Below are 18,800 nucleotides of genomic sequence, written 5' to 3'. Positions count from 1 at the left end.
TGTTTTGTGATACTTTCTCTGGTTTGGATTATGATTAAGGAAAAGGATCTAAAACATGATCTTCCTTTTAAACATATAAACAACACTCATACTTTATATATTAAAGATGAGTCCTTATAAAAGACAAAATAAGATTATAGATGAGCCACATCAGTAACGCTCTTTTCTGGTTTCAGAACAATTCAACCTTTAGATTTTATCTGCAGTGTATTGAATGTAAATGTTATTATGATCACACTTCCTCTCATGCTTATGTTTCGAATTGTAGGCAAATAAAAAACTGTTGATTGCTGATAATAATAAACAACTTTATTTTCTTCCCAAATCCAACTAAAATTTATTTGAGGCCCTTGGACACCAAGCTCAGTTATATAATGATTTATTTATGACTGTGAGTGTACACCAGAGGAATCCGTTCAAAAATATAAAATACAAAATTTAATATTCACTGGATTTAGTTGTATTTAGTTTATTATGACTTCTGATTTCCTCTGAGTAAAAAACGACTCAGTTAAAATCTATTAAATATTTCTGTATTATTGTAAATGTTATTCTTTATATTTGTATGTTTAACTGTGGGCCTTCAAAAATATCACATTTTTGCATGTGAAGCTGATCTGCTGACTTAAATACTTCAGGAAATAGTCACAATTAATTGGAATAGTGTAACAAAAAGTCTTTTAGGAAAATTTCCTTGGAAATTATTAGGAAATTATAAACCTGTAAAAAAGCATTGCCAAGTATTGTCTTATCTATGGTCATTACCCAAAACTTAACCAACATTCCCACATAAGCATTGTAGGTCAACATCTGAACAAAATGCACTGAAACCCCCCAAAACAAAACAAAAAACATTAAGTCCAACTTCACATGAACATGTTTATAATTGTTCTTAACAAGTTGTATCAGAATAGATATGTGTGTATAACTGTTTTTTAAATACCAGAGAAGGTTTCACAAACTTACAATGTATGTGATAATGAATTCTACAATATCTACAATTACAAATAATCAGTGCTGAATTAAACTCAAGAAAGATTTGGAAATGTTCCAAAACCTAAATAGCAAGACTACTGAGTGACAGTAAAAACGAAAAAAGTACTGAAAAAAGGCATAATCTGATTTTGAAATAATACAGAAAATGTAAATATTCATAAATAAGACACATATCACGCATATATGTAAATCACTGTCAGTGTGTGAAAATCTTGACACTCCTACAAAACTCTCTCTTAGGATATAAAACCTCCAACAACGTGAGAAAGATAAAGAACACTCTCATATTAGCTCCTAAAAAATTAACATTTCAGAAACATATGGTTTTCACCCAACATGATAATACTGACGTTTACATTCAGGTATGTATTTTACCTGTACTAGAATCCAAGAATATATGTGCAAACCATAATAACATAATAGCTTGAGTTTTTGGGAACATTTGCGTATTTGCGTAGCGTTAGAAGAGTAATACTCTGGTACCTGTACAATCAAGCTGGGCCCGGTTCCTCAAAGACAAAAATAAAAGATGCGTTATCACACATTAAGTGAATTTCTTGATGTAGCGGAGTTTCAGGTAGGCAATGAGGAGGAATAAGAACGTCATAACGGTCAGAGCCACATGGTTCTCCCACAGTCCCCAGGTGGTGTACTCTATTCCCAGGTAGTCCAGGTACTGCTCACCTGTACATCTGCAATAACACCAGGCCCAACTGCTCATTTAATATCAATGTTGAGGCTTTTTTAAAAAAAAAATACTAATGTTTGTCAACTGGAATAATGCTTGTGATTGTAAAAATGGTGAATTAGCCGGACTGTACCGTTACTATTTTGTATATAATATAGATTTGTATAGACCGCTAAGACATGACCAGAGCATAAACACAGCAAGGAGGTCTACTCACGTCAGGCCGACTGTGCTCACGCTGCAGTTTGTCACTGTAGCCAGCACGCTGGTGTTTCGGATCGCAGCCTCGTCACAAAACTTCAAACCCACAAACTCGTTGATCTTCAAGGCCTGAACATACAGAGCAAAGTAAATACCAGCTTTGCAGATAAAAAGTAAATAAATACATTTGACTCTAAGAGTATATGCTCATTGTTCCTCTCTCCTTCTGTATTCACAGTCCTCCGAGAGCGGACTTCCAAAATTGAAAAAATGAAAATTGGAAAATGAGACGACGTCATTTTAACCTTACAACTAACAATGTAAACTTGTGCTGCGTGAGATGTTTTAAAGGAACATTTTCCCCAAAAAAATCATCATTTACAGTTACTAACCCCTTATAATGTTGAATTTTACAATAAATGCATGTATTTGTTCGGTGCTGAGCATACGGCTGGATAATTAAATGAGACTTGGAATATACTGCTGAAGTTGTTAAACGACCCCCCAAAACTTCAATTCATCACGATTTTTCTCAGTTTTTGGATTCTCTGTTCACTGTGGATGCATGCAAGGAAAATGTTTTCTAAGCCAGTTCAGCGTAACACACGGTGAGTAACTGATATACAAATTTTCATTTTGAGGGTTAAACATTCCTTTAAGCTACATTATTAAGATATTGGGCAACATTTAGTATTTGTAGACTGCAGTGGTTCTGTTCGTCAAAATGTGCAAACACTGAACACTTCTTTGCATTTTTTACACATCTTTTAAATTATATTTTCCTCATTAATTCAGTTGTAAAATACTGTTCTTGCTATTACTTCTATTGCAGTTCTTCCTGTCATGACCTTCTGTTTATTGTGACTTACTGCGAGGCCGTAGCGAGGAATGCTGAAGTACTTCAACCAGGCCAGCCAGTCCATGATGCTCGGCAGGTTCACCAGGAGACCTGAGAAAATCTAAAAACACAAAACCAACTGAAGCTTTTTTCACAGCTGACATCTTGACATCACAGCAGGAAAAGCTCAGGTGTTACTAATAACACTGATTATCGCTGCACAGGTCCTACAGCTGAAGGTGAGTTAGGTTTAGGTTGTCACTCAAAGTAAAACCTAAGACCAGTTTCACAATAACAAAAACTGAGGGGAGAAAAAACAGAACCAACATCAACAACTTGCAACAATTTTGCCCAAATGTTTAATTCAACATAAAACATTACTTTTTGGTTAAAAGGTGATCTACTTCAAATGCTAAAAAAAAAGTATGAAACTCTCTGAAGTGGAACACCTGTAAAACAAAGAACATATTATGTTATTAAATTATCTGTTTGGGTTTTATTGAGAAAAAAAAGTTTCATCAGATGTGGTAAATGTTTACGAGTGTTTTTCGAAAATTATTTAAAAAATAGATATTACCAATTATTTTGAGATTTTAAGATGCAATGTCATAAAAAAAACCCACACAAAATCCTTCTCCCTATGTCATAGCTTGTTTTACACTTTAAAAGGATTGCTTAAGACATTTTAATACTAATTAAGTCCTTATTTTTAGATTAATGAATATAATGCATTTTAAGACTTTTTAAGGATCTGCAGGAACCCCAGCCTCAGCTGATCTGATATGTTAGTTGTGAATTTTCAGCTATCAGGGGCGCTCATGATTTAAATGAATCATACTAACTCAAAACTGATTGTACATTTATGTGCACGTTTGTGTTTTTCGGTCTCCCACCATCATGAAGACGAAGGTGATGGTCATGAAGATGTTTGCGAGAGCAACGACACTCTGGTCAGCTGAGATGGCCATGGTCATGGCTGTGGCTGTGTAGGCCACCAGAGTCACCGTCAGTGTGAAGACAAAAAAGGCTGCAGCTGTGGATTTGAGTCCTGAGTGAAGACACATGCACATACACAGTTATTAGAGAGTAAATACTGACCTATCTGCAATTAAATTCAGTATTTGCTCAATTATTAAAACCGTCAGTCTTACCAATCAAAAAGTAGACAAAACAGCTGAAGATGACGGAGGTGATGGTGCGCAGCGTGATGTCAGACAGGATCTTAGAGAGGAAGTAGACCGACACTCTGTAGTAGCCACTGATGTACTCGTGCCTGTCACAATCCGAACACAAATCAAACTCTAGCTCTAACGACTAAATCTAAATGTATTCAGAGTCATGCACACAGGTCGTGTCCTGTCAACATGCTGACAGATTACATACACAAACAGTTTCCTCTCGATGATGAAGAGCTCAGCTGCAGACACAGTGCTGAAACACTGGTTGGTGGTGATGAAGAAGAGGGCGCCCATCCTATATGAAGAACACAAAACCAAAACCTAATTATTCTGTTTCTCTTACGTTTTATTGCAACCTTTTTTTCTTATATTCCACATACAGTGCAGCCTAATGTAGGTACCGGTTGTAGGTGTTCATAGACAGATTTCTGACAGTCACAAATACTCATTTCATTTTATTTTAGACTTTTTTGCCTGTTCTGACTGCCGGACCAAAGCGTGACATTTTGGTAAATAATTTTAGAGAGCCTCAGGGATAGGATGAGGAGCTCGGACATCCGGGAGGAGCTCAGATTTGAGCCGCTGCTCCTTTACATTGAAGGGGGCCAGTTGAGGTGGTTAGGGCGTTTGACCAGGATGCCTCCTGGGCGCCTCCCGTTAGAGCTGGTCCAGAATGGAAATGCCACTCCGAAGTTGTTAAAGCACGTTTCACAAAAAAAGAGTTCATCTCTAATGAAACATGTTATGTAAACTAAAAAGCTTTGCCTGTTTCGCTGACAAAGAGTTAACTCTGAAGGGAGAGTTGGCTGAAGAACAGTCAAACAGATTATGGTACTTAACGTGCTGTGGTCCATATGTACATACACAGACTTAAAAGGTGACTGTCTCCACCCAACAGAAAAGAGGGAGGGGGAATAACTTGAGACATTTAAGCGACATACACTGCAGTCTGCCATACTTCCTATGCATTGACCATGAATATAATGACATTAGGTCCTTATATTCCACTGAAGCGTGCAAGAAAGAAAGAGGGAGACCATTGAGATTTCTTCTGTGCTTCACTGGGCTTGTGAGTACCAGGTTGTGCCCAATAAAACACAGTAAGAGGATTAGCAACGCAGGAATTAAAAGCAAGTGACTGAGTTATAAACCTGAACAACTGTTAGGAAACATGTTGCAATAATCAATATGCCAAAGTTTGACACATAATATTCTAGATTGTTGAAAGACAAGAGAAAAGTTTCTTCATGTGTCTTTCATAAACCTTCTTGGTTAAATGACAATATAAGAATTACTGAGGTAATGAGTCCCAACCTTTCACAAAAATAAAAAACTAATTAATGTCTTAAAAACTGTTTTAATACCTGAAAGAAGACAAAACTGAGCGTATTGAGTCTTAAAAAATCCTGAATCGGCCTATAAAATATCCACCAAGTGTTGTTTTTTTTATTGGAGAATGATCTAAACTCCCTTCAGGTTACTAAAAAACACAAATTACCAAACAAAACACAGCAGACATGACTTTGTTGTCCTCACTGTTAGCTGCGGCCCTCTGTGTACGATAATGTTAGGCTCTTAATCCTTAAAACAGGAATTCTGAGGACGTGTGCCGTGTGTATTTCAGCAGGTCTCTCACCTGTTTTGGATACCACTCTGATCATCTTTGACACTGAAGAAAATGGCTCCTACGATGAGGCCGAGGAAAATGTGGACTCCCACCTGCACGGACAAAAACGTGAGAGATTTTAACAAAAGCAGTGACAACCATCGAGAAAGACCTATTTGTAAAATTTGCATATGATGGCCCATACAAGGTCGAAACTCTGACATTGGTAGAAGGAAAAAAAAATATTATCTGACGAACAGCTTTTAGTCTGTGGCTTACATTTGGGTCATCATGCAGCTGTTTGCAAATACAATTTTTAAGTTTCGAGATGAGTATGAAACAACACATGATTTTGAAATTCTTTGTTTGAGGGAAAACTCATCACCTCTTTATATGGATGCTCAATAGGGGTTGATGGTAAATGTAGTCCATTGAAGCAATAAATTCCTCAGTGTATCTTTTTCTGCAAATTTTGTTTGCATTCAGTGCAGTCACTTAAACTACAGGTTTTTTTCAACTTGGATTTTGCCTCCAGGTAGCCAGGGCTCTAGATGCCGCTTCAAAACAAAACTTCCTCGTTCTCTACATTTCCAACAGCAAAAAATCGCATCCCCTTGTATAAGTGCAGAGGATGTTATGGATGAGGAAACATTTTAGGGTTACCACACATTTTCATGGACAAAAATTTGACTTTTCAAGGACCCCAGACAAAATTTCCATAACCATTCACAATGTATTACACTAACATTGTTCCATCTCAAATATATATAGTTTAAAAATAGTAGTACGGCCCAACAGTGGTATGGGAACTTTGGGATTTATGGCCACGTACGTGTAAAATCACAGTATCACAACATTATTTTTCTATTATTCATAAATATCAGATTAAAAAAGTCTATCAAAAAAATAATTCCTGCCAGCTGGCGTACATGGATGGAGAGAAAAAAGTGGAGAGAAAATGAAGAAACGTATGTGATGATCAACAAAATGTTGTCACACATCAGCGCATATTAGAACGACCTTACGTCAGCAGCTACAGGAAATAAATATTCCTTTATGTTAAATTATGTTTAAAGTTATCCATGGATGATTTCTATAACAATGAATTTCATTACATACAACAAAAATAAATGACTTTCACAAAACTTTGAAGAAGAATTTTACTTACTCCTGGTTCCTATGGTCATCAAACCTTGAAAAATTCCACGACTTTTTAAGGTTTTACGACTATAGGAACCTGGTTTACAGTGTTTTGGCTAACTTTGATTTTAGCTGTATTTACTCAAGCCAGAGTTTAACGTCATGGCAGGAAAAATGCAGCTGAGACAGGGGTCTGGCTGCTAGAGGCTGGCATTCAGTGCATCCTAGCACATGTCGGCACTCCTGGCACAGCTGACTACATTTACCTACAGGATTTAACGGACGACATCACATCAACCCAATCCTGGTTTCTCTGCATTGGCTTCCTGTGCGTTTTACAATTGATTTCAAGATTTTACTGATCACTTTTAAAGCTCATCTGGGTCTGGCCCCAAGCTACATAACAATTATTCATTCCTTATGAGCCAGTTTGCTGCCTTTGATCCTCAGGTGGGGCCTTTCTGGCCGTTCCAAAGTTAGGGCTCCAAAACAAAAGGTGACCGTCTCTTTGCCATAAGGGCCCCTCGACTGTGGAACAAACTGCCTGAGGAGATAAGGCTCACAGAATCAGCAACTTCTTTTAAATCACCCCCTAAAACCCATTTTTATAGGCTTTTGTGTTATGTCTTTTTGTTTTCTTTTGTTTATTTTACCTATCTTATTAAATATATTTACATTATGTGCCCTGCGTCTTGCATTATTTGTCCTTTTGCTTTAATTTCATCCTAACCTAGCTTTGTCTTGCTTGTTCTCAGTAGGACTTTTTGGCTTTCTGATATTATATTGCCTTCTACATTTCCCTTTCTGCTTTTGCTTTGTTTGTCAGAGCACTTTGTAAACTCTGTTTTTAAAGGTGCTATATAAATAAAGATATTATTATTATTATCCATCAACATTGACTGAGCATCTGCATAAAGGTGGCAAATTGTTCTTAAGTGCTGCATGATGACCCTTATGAAGTGTTGACAAGCTAAAATGTGTTGCTCTCACAATAAAGTTGTTCTTAATACAGCTCTCGAGTGTTGCAGGAGTTGTGGCCTGTTGCCTCCTTCAAAGACCCCCACTACACTCGAACCTTCATAATTCATAAATACATGATGAAATGTTGGACAACTGCTTGGAAATGTTTATAACGGTTACAAATTATTTTAGAAGAATGGAAATAAAAGTTAAGCAGCGTCCTCTTTGACAGCAGAGTCAGTGTTTCTGGGGATCAGGGGTCAAGTGCACACCCTGCTCCTCCTCCACATCGGTGGATCGGCGAGAACAAGCAGAACTGGCAGTGGGGGAGGACGACAGAAAAGAGTGAGAAAAGTGAAAGCGACACAAGTTTTAATCCTAACAATTTACAGATTATGACGGGACTGAGTGGTTCCCAGGGTGAAGGGATAAGCTAATAAGGTTGAGCCTTTTTCACCTCATTCCCCGCAGCCCCTCATGTGAAAGCGGGGCAGTGGATTGATAGGTCATGATGCCATCATGTGATGAGTCCAGGATCAGGGCCAAGGGGCTTTGGCCAGATATGATATCAGTTCAGATCCTGGCCCAAAGAGGCAAGAGTGGGGTCACAACAGTCACCAAAGCCGATTACGGCGCCAACGCCACCTTAGAGTCCCTCTTGTAGGATTATTTTGACTTATTTAGGGCCAATTAGCTGTTAATAATTCTTAAAGTGAGGAGACTTCTGACAGCATTTTGCCGCCATAGGATGACTAATGAGAGCATTAAGTCTTGACCCCTCCAAAGTGCTGTCTGTGCATCCTTTTCATGAAGATAACAGCACTGACACGGATTATTCTTCTGCTCTTTCCGCAGTTTTGCATGTTTGACCAAAGCAAAAGTGATCATGGCAAAACATCATGTTTAAATTAAACCATAAACTGAAAACTGAGTCATTAATTACAGGCTTTCCGCACATTATCACCAATAAATTCTTAAAACTGATGAGTTTTGTGTTTTAAATGAGTAATGGAGATCCATACCTGGGCCACGGATGTTTGGGGATTCAGCATGAGGTTCTGGAAGGTTCTCTTAAGAACCCAACGCAGCTGGTGGAAGAAGGAGCTGTTGTAGGTGATGGTACGGGATTTTGAACATGAGATGCACCTCTTATCCTGGACGATGCGGTCCAGCTCAGCTCTTGTGTCACTGGAGTAGCTGCTGTTCCTGTACTCCTCTACCAGACGCTCCTCGATGCTCTGCCTGGAGCCGCTGAGCTCCTCAAAGTCCAAATCTGGCCAAGGAGACATGGGAGGAAAAATGACAGATTGAAGTATGGGAAACACTCTTCTACAACAGACACCGATGATCCCATAAAGCACGGACTAAAAAAATGACAGTGTGTAGTTTTGTCTTGAAATGAAAAAAATATTTACATTATAAGAGACTGTCAGAGGCTAAAACAAGTAGATTTAGTGAATGTAATCTGACAGTGCAAAATGCCCAGAGTGGTTTACATTACAGCATTTTATGCGGCTGTCAGCTGCAGCCCTCTCACTAAATACAAGGCCGACTTCAGAAATTGTTGTTCCTTTTAGTCACTTAGACACAAAAACATCAAGGTTAAGAAGTGCTGAAGTTACCCCTCAATGCCCTGTACTTAAAATCACTGTAAATGATTTTAAATGTCGTTGAAATGTGTTATACGAATAAACTTCCCTTGTCTTCATTTTAAAAACACGGATCAAATATTATGAAATTACAAACAAATTTCTTTATTAACTGGTAAATAAAGGCTGTTGTCAGTCTACAAACAAATAAGTATAATTGGGTAGTTTTCAGCTGTAAGTAGTTGGATTTTGTTTAATGAACAAAACTTTTGTTCTTTAGCAAATGTTCCACATAATATCAAATAAAAATCCTCTTGGCAATGACTCTATTACCGGCGCACTTTTCAGGATTATGAGTAAAATTTGCTATGTCACGCACATAGTCACATTCAGGGACATTAGACGCTTAGACAAGTAGGAATTAGGGGTTAAAATCTCTACATATTAACCGTTATTTGCACTATGCTGACATATATTTATAAATGCAACCTATTATGAAGGCAGACATTTATATCCAAAGACATCATCTTGACAGCAGTACTCGTGGTGTGTTTTACAAAAGCTGCTACCGTCAGAGCCGTGCACTTTGGTCAAGGTTGTAGCGGTGGAGTCTCCATTAATAACATCCAGAAAGAAGTCAGCTGGGTTGTTGTGGGGCTCACAGGGATATCCTGAAACACAGACCACAATGATCAGTGTTTGATATCAATGCATCTTTTATCAATACGTCACTTTTTTTATTGTGTGATTTATTCAGTTCCATATAAAAAAGTAAAGCTGCACAACCATCTACATTTCTTTCCAAGCGACATTAAAAACATCAGAAACAGTATAAAGACGTTAGGTGGTATTTTGTGGTGATAATAAGCTTCAGCATACTCACCAATGTTGGCAAAGTAGTCCAAAGCGTTTGGCGCTGGTCCGTGATAAACCATTTTACCACCAACCAACAGAGTCAGAGTGTCAAACAGTCTGTAGATGGAGTATCGTGGCTGGTGGATCGACATAATTATGGTTCTTCCATGACTGGCCATTCTGAAAAGACACAAGGCAAATATATACACCAGACAAGAATTTTAACACAAGATTTCTCATTTGAAGACTGATGACATTTTTAATGCGCTTTGTAAAATCCATGTTAATGAGCACTTCTGTTGGCTGTCTCCAATGTCATTTCCTGTAACTCAGCAGTACATCAAACTGGCCTACCGTGTTGATGACAATCAGATGGACAACATAATGCCTCCTGCCATGGCTACTGCCAGCTCTCAGGCATAAAAACAACATATCGTGCAGCCCTGCTGCTTACATAATGTGTTTTCATTGTAATGTATGTAACTGCATTTAATATGAAGTTGCTGCAATTTGTAAAAGGTTTCTGTCCAAAGAGGCAGCTCTTTCTTCAGTAAAATATACATCTTGCGAAATTAAATAAAGCTGTTCTCACTGCGGCAGGGACTAAATGCAAGCCTAATCAAATTGGTCAAAGTTGTTACATCATCTTTTCTCAAAAGCCTAAAATTTACTCTAAATAAAACCTGAATTTTATATTCTGATAATGTACTGAAAACCAGGCCTGTTACCATGAATGCTATAGAGTAAAACCATTCAGTTGACGATGTTGTTAAGTGACATATACTTGTATATACAATTAACAAAACAAAAAAAAAGAAAAAGTAAATTACATTTTTATTGGATACAGATGTAGTTTTGGGGCACGGACAAAGCTGAAGACTCAGCTCTGAATATAATCCATCATAAAATCAGATTATTACCTTTTCAGCAGCAGCAGGACAGAGTTAGCCGTGCTGGCGTCCAGTCCAGTGGTCGGTTCATCCAGAAAGAGAACTGAGGGGTCAATAATCAGCTCCATGCCGATGTTTGTCCTCTTCCTCTCACCTCCAGAGATACCCCGCGTCATCTGTGTGCCCACCTGAGGAAAATGCCCACACAAGGCTGTCCGTCATGTCTTGAACTTTACATAAGTCATTGGGACAGGTGTGTATCTTTACCTTGGAGTCCGCCACCTTGGTGAGACCCAGTTCTTTAATGAGGTGATTGACTCGAGCCTCCTTCTCACTCTGAGGCACAGAGCTGGGCAGCCGCAGTGCAGCAGAAAAACGCAGATTTTCCCTTACAGTCAGGGTGCCCATGACCACATCTTCCTAGGAAGGGAAACGAGAACTTGAGGTCAAAGGTCAGAGACAGGAAAGATCATTTGTTTTGCGGTCTACATTTCCACAGACTTGTAATGCAGAGAATTGTTGACCCAACAAAGTTAAGAATATAGCAAACTCTGTATTTAAAGCTGCTGTTATCAATATTTCTATAGTAACTGCAGTTCTCCTCAGCTTAACAGGGCTTTTTTATTGTCTTTCAGCTTTTTTATTTCACAACCCACATTTTACAGTTTGAGTTACTCTCACAGCTTTTGTCAGCGTAGTTTCCAGACAGCTATCTTCAGCAAAAAAAAGCTCTAATAAACACAAAGAGCTGTAGCGACACAGTGGTGAACACACTGTAGTGAAGCATTTAACAGCTGAAAAGCCAGAGGCCCTGTCTACATATATTTTTGGATATGCACAAAACCATCTAGTAGATGTTTTGAAAGAGGTAAGGCTAGCCTGTGCACTTTATGATGAGGGCAGACTGCAGAGGACAGCTGATGCCTGCGAGCATCTGCAGTCATTCTCGCGTTCTTGTGAGAAGATATTTTGCAAAACAATGGTTGTGTGGACAGATTTTTTCTACAGTTTCTCTTTAAAAAATATATGTAAATGTGTAGAGTTGATGGAGACGAACTCAGAGAGTGAATATCAGACTAACATTTATCAGGGGGACACAAACAAGTGGTTTGCAGATTTAAGTTATTAAAACAATTCAGTTGCACCTGAACCACATAGCCAGAGAGGCACTTGAAGTTTGGAGGCTGTGGTGCTTTGTCGATGAGAACTTCTCCTGAGAGACCCGAAGGATCCTTTCTTGCAGCCAGAATATCCAAGAATCTTTGAACAAAAACAACCAAAAAAAATTAGTATTTATCTACAACAAATGCAGGTGAATCTTATAAATATTTTTCTCTTTGAGATCAGTGTGATACTCACGAGGATTTTCCACTTCCAGTAGGTCCAAGAATAGCATTAAGTCCAGGTCTCATAATCCCACTGCAAGACAATATTAGAGATTTCTGTGACCAATTTAACATAAATTAACCTAAAGGCAAAGATTTGGACATATTTCAAGGGTTTGCATTCATTTCTATACTGTAAAACCAAAGATTTCCATTTCAACGTATCAGTTTTACAGTTACAGATGAGAGGAGTGTGAAACAGAGGCGGATGAATGTGATTCTTGGACATGGGATGAAGCACTTAAATCATTTTTCTCAAAGCACTTTCCTCCTCCCCCTCATCCCAAATAGAATAATGTTGATGAAAGGATTTTGCAGTTGTTATAGATATCATAAACATTTCTTCAAAGCTGCGCATACACACAAAAAACTATATACTGTGGTGTGAAAAATTCAAAAGACTTCAAAACTTCCCTTGACTTCAAAAAGAGAACAATTACACAAAATCTGAAAAGAGTCAGTGATATAAAACGGAATTAAAAGGAGAGGATCACGTGACAGTGTTTAATTCGTTTCCCTGGCAGACTGCTCTTTGGTGCATCAGAGAGATTATATGCAAGAAACCATGCTTAATATCATATAATTAACACTGAGGCCCAAAAACTTGTGTGAAATTATTCATTCTTCCATGGGAAATGTCAGCTGTATTTAATACCATCAGAAAGGAACCAATGTAAGAGTCTATTCACTATTGTTCCTCTGTGGAAAAGGATACAATGAGCCATATTGAATTGCTTTTACTTCAACATGGTCTCCCAAATTAAGATTTATTGCAATATATTTATAGAAAAAAATTATCAATTTAGCTGCATGTTTCCAAAAATCAATTATTATCTTTAATCTTGTTTGCGAAGCAAATGCTCCTAATAAATCTGAAGCAGAGTTGAGTGAAGTTAGAATAAATAAGCAACAATCTGTAAAAGCGTATCATTTACAATTTCATAGATTTTCTTCTAAAGTCTGCATGTAAATAACTGGAGAAAAAAATAATGGACCGATGTACCACACTTTAGAAACCTGTGTGTCTTTTAGTGTGTGAGTTATAAGGAAAGACGAGTACATGAAGACACATGTACGACTGACAAAGACACAAAACAAAGACAAACAGATACAGAGCTTGTACGTTTTTCTACAACTGACTTGAGGTCGACCAGTATGTCCTTGGGAATGGTTTTCCTTTTGCAGAGGAAGCCGCTCTTCAGCTGCACTTTGTACTGGATGTTGTGGAAGCTCACGGTGGAGCCACACGGCTGCTTGCTCTGGTCCAGGGCTGTGACGACCTTTGACCTGGTCGTCCCGTTGGTGCCGATGTCTTCAATCATCGCAATGCTGATGTGATTAGCTCTTTCCATTATCCTGTGCAGAAGACAACCCACAATGAGCTGATGGAAATTATTGTTTTAATGTAATTGTTAAACAACGTATATCTGGGTTTTAATACACAGCAAACATCACATACTGTGTGATGAAGGTGAGGTGTAATCGTAATTTTTACTCCCTCCCACGTCCTTTTTTTTTGCCTTTAGTGCCTTTAGTAGAGAGTGTGAAAGGGTGAGACAGAGGATGACATGTAGCAAAGGGCCGTAGGTTGGAATCAAATTTGCGGCTGCTGCGGTAAGGACATAGCCTTTTGTACAAACTCCAGACAAGGTGAGCTATTGGGTGCTTTTTTTTTTTTAATCCACAGAAATTCTTTGCAAAATTAATAATCTTAATCATAAAATACAGATACTTGTCTGTGTTTCGATATAATATTGCCACTCAATATATCCTGTGCTGTATCTAAGATGTTGATCAATCAGTGTTCATCATGGTAACATTAATTATTTCAAACAAAAATATTTCCAAACTAATAACACAGATCAAAGCAGTGGTGTGGAGTCTCTTAAATGAAACAATATTTGTTTCATGTAATTGTTTGAGAAATGCTGTGAAGTGAAATCCGGATAGAAAAGCCTGTAATTTATCTTAGGTAAATAATAAATCTGTCTTGCATCTTAAAATGCTATGCCATTAAAGAAGATGTCATATTTGTGCCAAATGAATTCAAAATCCTCTAATAATTTAATTTAATTAAGACTTTGGAGAAGCACAGACCAGTAAAGAATAAGCTCCCCATCAGCACCAAACAGACATATACTGACGGTTAATGCCTAATACACACTACCCAAATTTAGCCCCGATTTACCTCCTTGCTGACAATTAATAAGATAAACCGTGCAATTAGAAAACAAGTAAACTTGGCCAAACTGAGCTATTTTACCCTGAAATAAAATACAGTACTGTTGTATCTACGTATTTGAGGTTGTAGGTTTAAACAGACTTCCAAGGTTTTTATATAGCTTCACACAGATTCTTTCCTCTTTTAATATTATTATTATTATTATTATTATTGTTGTTGTTATTATTATTGTTGTTATTATTGTTATTATTATTATTATTGTTATTATTATTATTATTATTATTATTATTATTATCAAGTTTTAAGTATTTCAAGTGACGGATGATAAATAAGTTATTCAAATATGTAAAATGTCCATTACTGAAAAGTCATGGATCAAGTTCATTAGGACAATGCCGCGGCCTTGTATTTTTATTCTCCTTATTATTGGAGGAAAATGGAATAGTGGTAAATTTCAAGATGTAAAACCTCAGTGCCAGTCTGTCAACTTTTTAATACTTAAAACGTATAAGATTATGAGGCATATGTGGTCTTATATAACAATGCTTTTTTGTTGTTGAAAGAAAATGACCACTAATGTCATATCTGAAAATTGAAATTTATAATGTATTATACAGCATGTACCAGACCATGGCTGCTTTCTTTGCTTCGAGTACACTTTTTTTTTTTAATTTACACTGACAAGTAATGTTAGTAACTCCTACAGAAATAAGTCTAGAAATGATTTTTTTAACAAAACCAGACAAAAACTAACCTTACCAATAAAACCGCACACAGGACACATTCAACGTGTGCAGTACTGATTCTCACAGTACTTTTTTTTTTTCTTTCTTTCAAATACATCGTTGTGGATTTAAACCACTAAAAGGGCTTAAAACATATAACTTTAAGCAAGAATTTCCTCTTGCGCCATTCTCAGTTAGATAAACTAAGTCTTGCAGAACTGAAATATTGAACAAATAAATCATATGTTGCAAAAATCCTCTGAAAATGATCACCACCGTGACGTTGTTGCAAAGTAAAGAAAGTTTTGTTGCGGTGACTTACCGAGCGGTGAGACTGTGAGAGGGCTGCTGGCTGGGAGATCCTGCTGCAGCCTTCAGGAGCTGCAGACTGACGGAGCGAGAGTCTGTGCAGGCTGACTAACATCAGCTCATGACAGCGGGGACAGGTGCCCCACCATCCAGCCACACACTCAGCTGGGGTCTCACCGAGCTGCACAGCGGTTTAACCCTTTAGTTACCACATTAGAAAAAGACATGGATGACTGAATGGGGAATCTGTTTTCACACCTGTGACATTTCTGTTCAGTATGAAAACATTTTAGCAGACTCCCGATATCTGCTACTGTTGTGCGGTTTATGCAACTGAGTTCATCACAGTTTCTTTTTAATCTGAGTTTTTATTATTGCATTGTAGAGCAGAGCAGATCTTACCAAGTTACATTCGTTTCAGAGGTTTGGTCATTTATTTTCAAAGTGTACACAAATCACTGCACTACAGAAATGTTACTTTTGTTATTACTACCTGTATTTATGTTTACACTGTTTGTTAGGGATGGGAATAACCAGACCCCCCCAATACAATACAAGTAAGTAGGTCACAAAACAAAGGTATTACAATTTTAAATGTTTTGCAATATTCTTGTACTGTGATAACATCTATTGTGTTTAATTACATTTTTTCAACTGCAAATTAAGGAAAACCTTGTCAAAATGTTTTTGTTTTTTTTTAATCTAAGATAGTTTTTAGTTTGTTCATCTCATTTTTGTTGCAAAACATTTACTGTGGACTGAAAAAAGCATTTTTTTTATAACTCTAGCAGGCTACCAAAAGTTTAATTTGTATTTGCAACATTTATAAATTTCAATAAATTCAATATATTCAAGATAAAATGATTATCTTATCTTATCTTATTGCCATGGAAAATATCCCAATACTATGCTGTATCCATTCCCCCACCCAAACTTTACTATTTGTATCTATATTTTTCTGTTATTGCTCTGTACATTTATGCCTTGTCTTGAATCTTGTTCTGTTACGTTAACTGTTGTATCTTGTTGTTTGCATCTTATGTTAATTTGTTTATTCTTTTGTTTGGCACAGGGACCAGAGAAAAACAATTTAATTTCTCTAACCTATCTACTGTACTGCACTGTATGGAAGACAATCAATTCTCTCATTTCTCTCTGTCCGTGTCTTAAATGCATGGAAATCAATGTCTGCCCGGATGGAAAAAAATCCACACTCTCAAACACAGCCCCAGTTTCCAAAAAGTTAGCTGTCTTGTAACAGGGTGTCTACAGGTATCAGACACTTAAAATTAATGCTTTTTAAGACCTTTTCAAGATCACTGTTAACCAAATTTAGGTCTGATTTTTTGAGAAATAATTGTATTCTTATTCAAGCATTGCAGGTTAGTATAGTTAGTAGAGTATATATGGTCCCGTGCAGAGGTAGGTTTTATGTAGAAATCCTGTTATTTGATTAATCTACATTTTGCCAACAGGAAAGTGCAAGTATAAAGTAAAGACTGTTAGATTCGGGGGGAGGTTTAAAGATAAACAACATAATAAATGTGGACTTTCAGGCACAAGAGTTTGACTCATTTTGACAAAAAGGAACCTTAAGATAGCTAAACAAAATTAGATAAAATGTTTTCTGTAATTAAGACCTCTTAAAATAAACTTCAAATCTACTTAATAACTTTTAAGGCCTAATATTTATATATTGGATTTAAGATATTTTAAGACTTTTTAAGGACCTGTAGACACCCTGTGTAAGCTGTGTCATAACTTGTAGTTAAACTGGTACTGATGGGTTTGCATGGGTGCTTTTTTTTAAACCACAGAAATTCTTTATAACAATAATAATAATAATAATAATAATAATTTTGATCTTTGAATGTTCCTTTCAGAAACAGAAATGAAAAATCAAAACAAATAATTTTCATTTTAAAAAATAAATGAAAATCAAGTTACAATTTGTTATTTCATTCCTGTTTTTGAAAAGAAAATCCAAAGACCGAAAATTACACAAACTAGTATTTCTTATTAAATAGTCGCAGTATACAATGTGGTCGGTATCCTTCACAACAAAAATTACATTAGAAGAAAAAACTGTAAAATATTTGTTTAGCCAATGTTGCTACGGTGCTAACTAGCCTAGCAACGCGAGCGTCAGGTTAGCTAGCGTAAAAGTTTAAGCTAACTTTGGGGTTAGCTAACACTGTTCGTTACACTTCAAACCTAAAAGTGAGATTTTCAGAAACAGCTAGCACATATAAACAAATGAGCGGAAAATGTCCGTGATATGAGCATTTTTTTGTCCGTTTCAATATACAATACAGAACAAGTACAGTCTACCTTTTCAAGCTAGCTGGCTAATTAGCTGAAAGCAACTTTTGCAGCAAACGTTAATGATTAATGAATCCATGTTTTAGGGGTTGATAGCTGCTAACAGTTATTGTCAGAACAGAGATATTAAGATGTTAAATACCGTATCTGTCTTTCACTGGAGCTACGGGTTATTTAAACAACTGACTGATGATGTTAAAACTTGACCTTACCTGTTCTTCCGTCAGACGAATTTAACTCGCAGGTGTCACTGTTGTCAGGTGCGGTGCTGACTCTTGTTTCTTATCGGCTGACAAACAGAAACACCGACATACATCTGTGACATAAACAGAGCTTACCTGATAATCAAACATCGTCTCGTGTCAAGTGTTGTTGTTCCTGCCCACCGTGAACCGCGTGCACCTCCCGGGAGCGCGCACAGCATATTTTTGTATTACAGGTTTTCTTAAATTTTATATTAAAATAAAGAAATTGTGCATTATCCAATTAAACATGCACTGATTTGCAAGGATTTCCAGCACAAAAATCTGAGCATTGGATGAAGCCAGGTTAAGAGGGGAATATTGGGTCTCTTTTTATTTATCACTCCGCAAACCAGAAAATCCTATCAACCATTAAAAAAATGAAAATATTCACCATGTTTTGGGGAATGAAATGTTATATAAATAAGGCAATGTATGATATATGAACAAATTTATTTTATTGGTAAAAACCTTCACAATAGGAATAAAACTGGGAAGTTTGGTGTATATAAGTGCAACTGAAGGGGTGATTTCTGGCACAGAGTATGATTTTTTTAAAAAACAAAAACAAGAAAAAACAACCCTTTATGAAAATGGCCTTTAGAGATATACAGTAAAAAATTATATACACTATTAGACAAAAACAAGACATTGGGGTAAATATTTTAACTGAGGAATACCACTAAGAAACCCT

General features: G+C 36.9%; 1 protein-coding gene across 2 annotated transcripts; it reads right to left on the bottom strand.

The window, feature by feature from the left end:
* Positions 1-452: 452 nt before the first annotated feature.
* LOC121942293 (ATP binding cassette subfamily G member 2 (JR blood group)) lies at positions 453-18,276 on the bottom strand. Of its 2 annotated transcripts, none has more exons than XM_042485462.2 (17): positions 18,203-18,276; positions 15,556-15,741; positions 13,467-13,682; positions 12,301-12,360; positions 12,087-12,201; positions 11,209-11,361; positions 10,972-11,129; positions 10,080-10,231; positions 9,766-9,867; positions 8,630-8,880; positions 5,538-5,620; positions 4,107-4,196; positions 3,875-3,996; positions 3,617-3,771; positions 2,755-2,844; positions 1,902-2,014; positions 453-1,688 (listed from the first exon to the last, which is right to left on the bottom strand). In XM_042485462.2, the coding sequence occupies exons 3-17, from the start codon at positions 13,676-13,678 to the stop codon at positions 1,541-1,543; spliced, it is 2,004 nt and encodes a 667-aa protein (XP_042341396.2). In that variant the 5' UTR covers positions 13,679-13,682; positions 15,556-15,741; positions 18,203-18,276; the 3' UTR covers positions 453-1,540. The 2 variants fall into 2 exon arrangements, with proteins under 2 accessions (XP_042341396.2, XP_087932055.1); XM_088075929.1 differs by having other exon boundaries at positions 18,077-18,215.
* Positions 18,277-18,800: the final 524 nt, after the last annotated feature.

The sequence above is a fragment of the Plectropomus leopardus genome, chromosome 3 (genome assembly GCF_026936395.1).
Source record: "Plectropomus leopardus strain MGB_pleo_1.0 chromosome 3, ASM2693639v1, whole genome shotgun sequence".
NCBI lineage: Eukaryota > Metazoa > Chordata > Actinopteri > Perciformes > Serranidae > Plectropomus > Plectropomus leopardus.
This window is presented reverse-complemented; position numbering and strand designations above follow the sequence as displayed.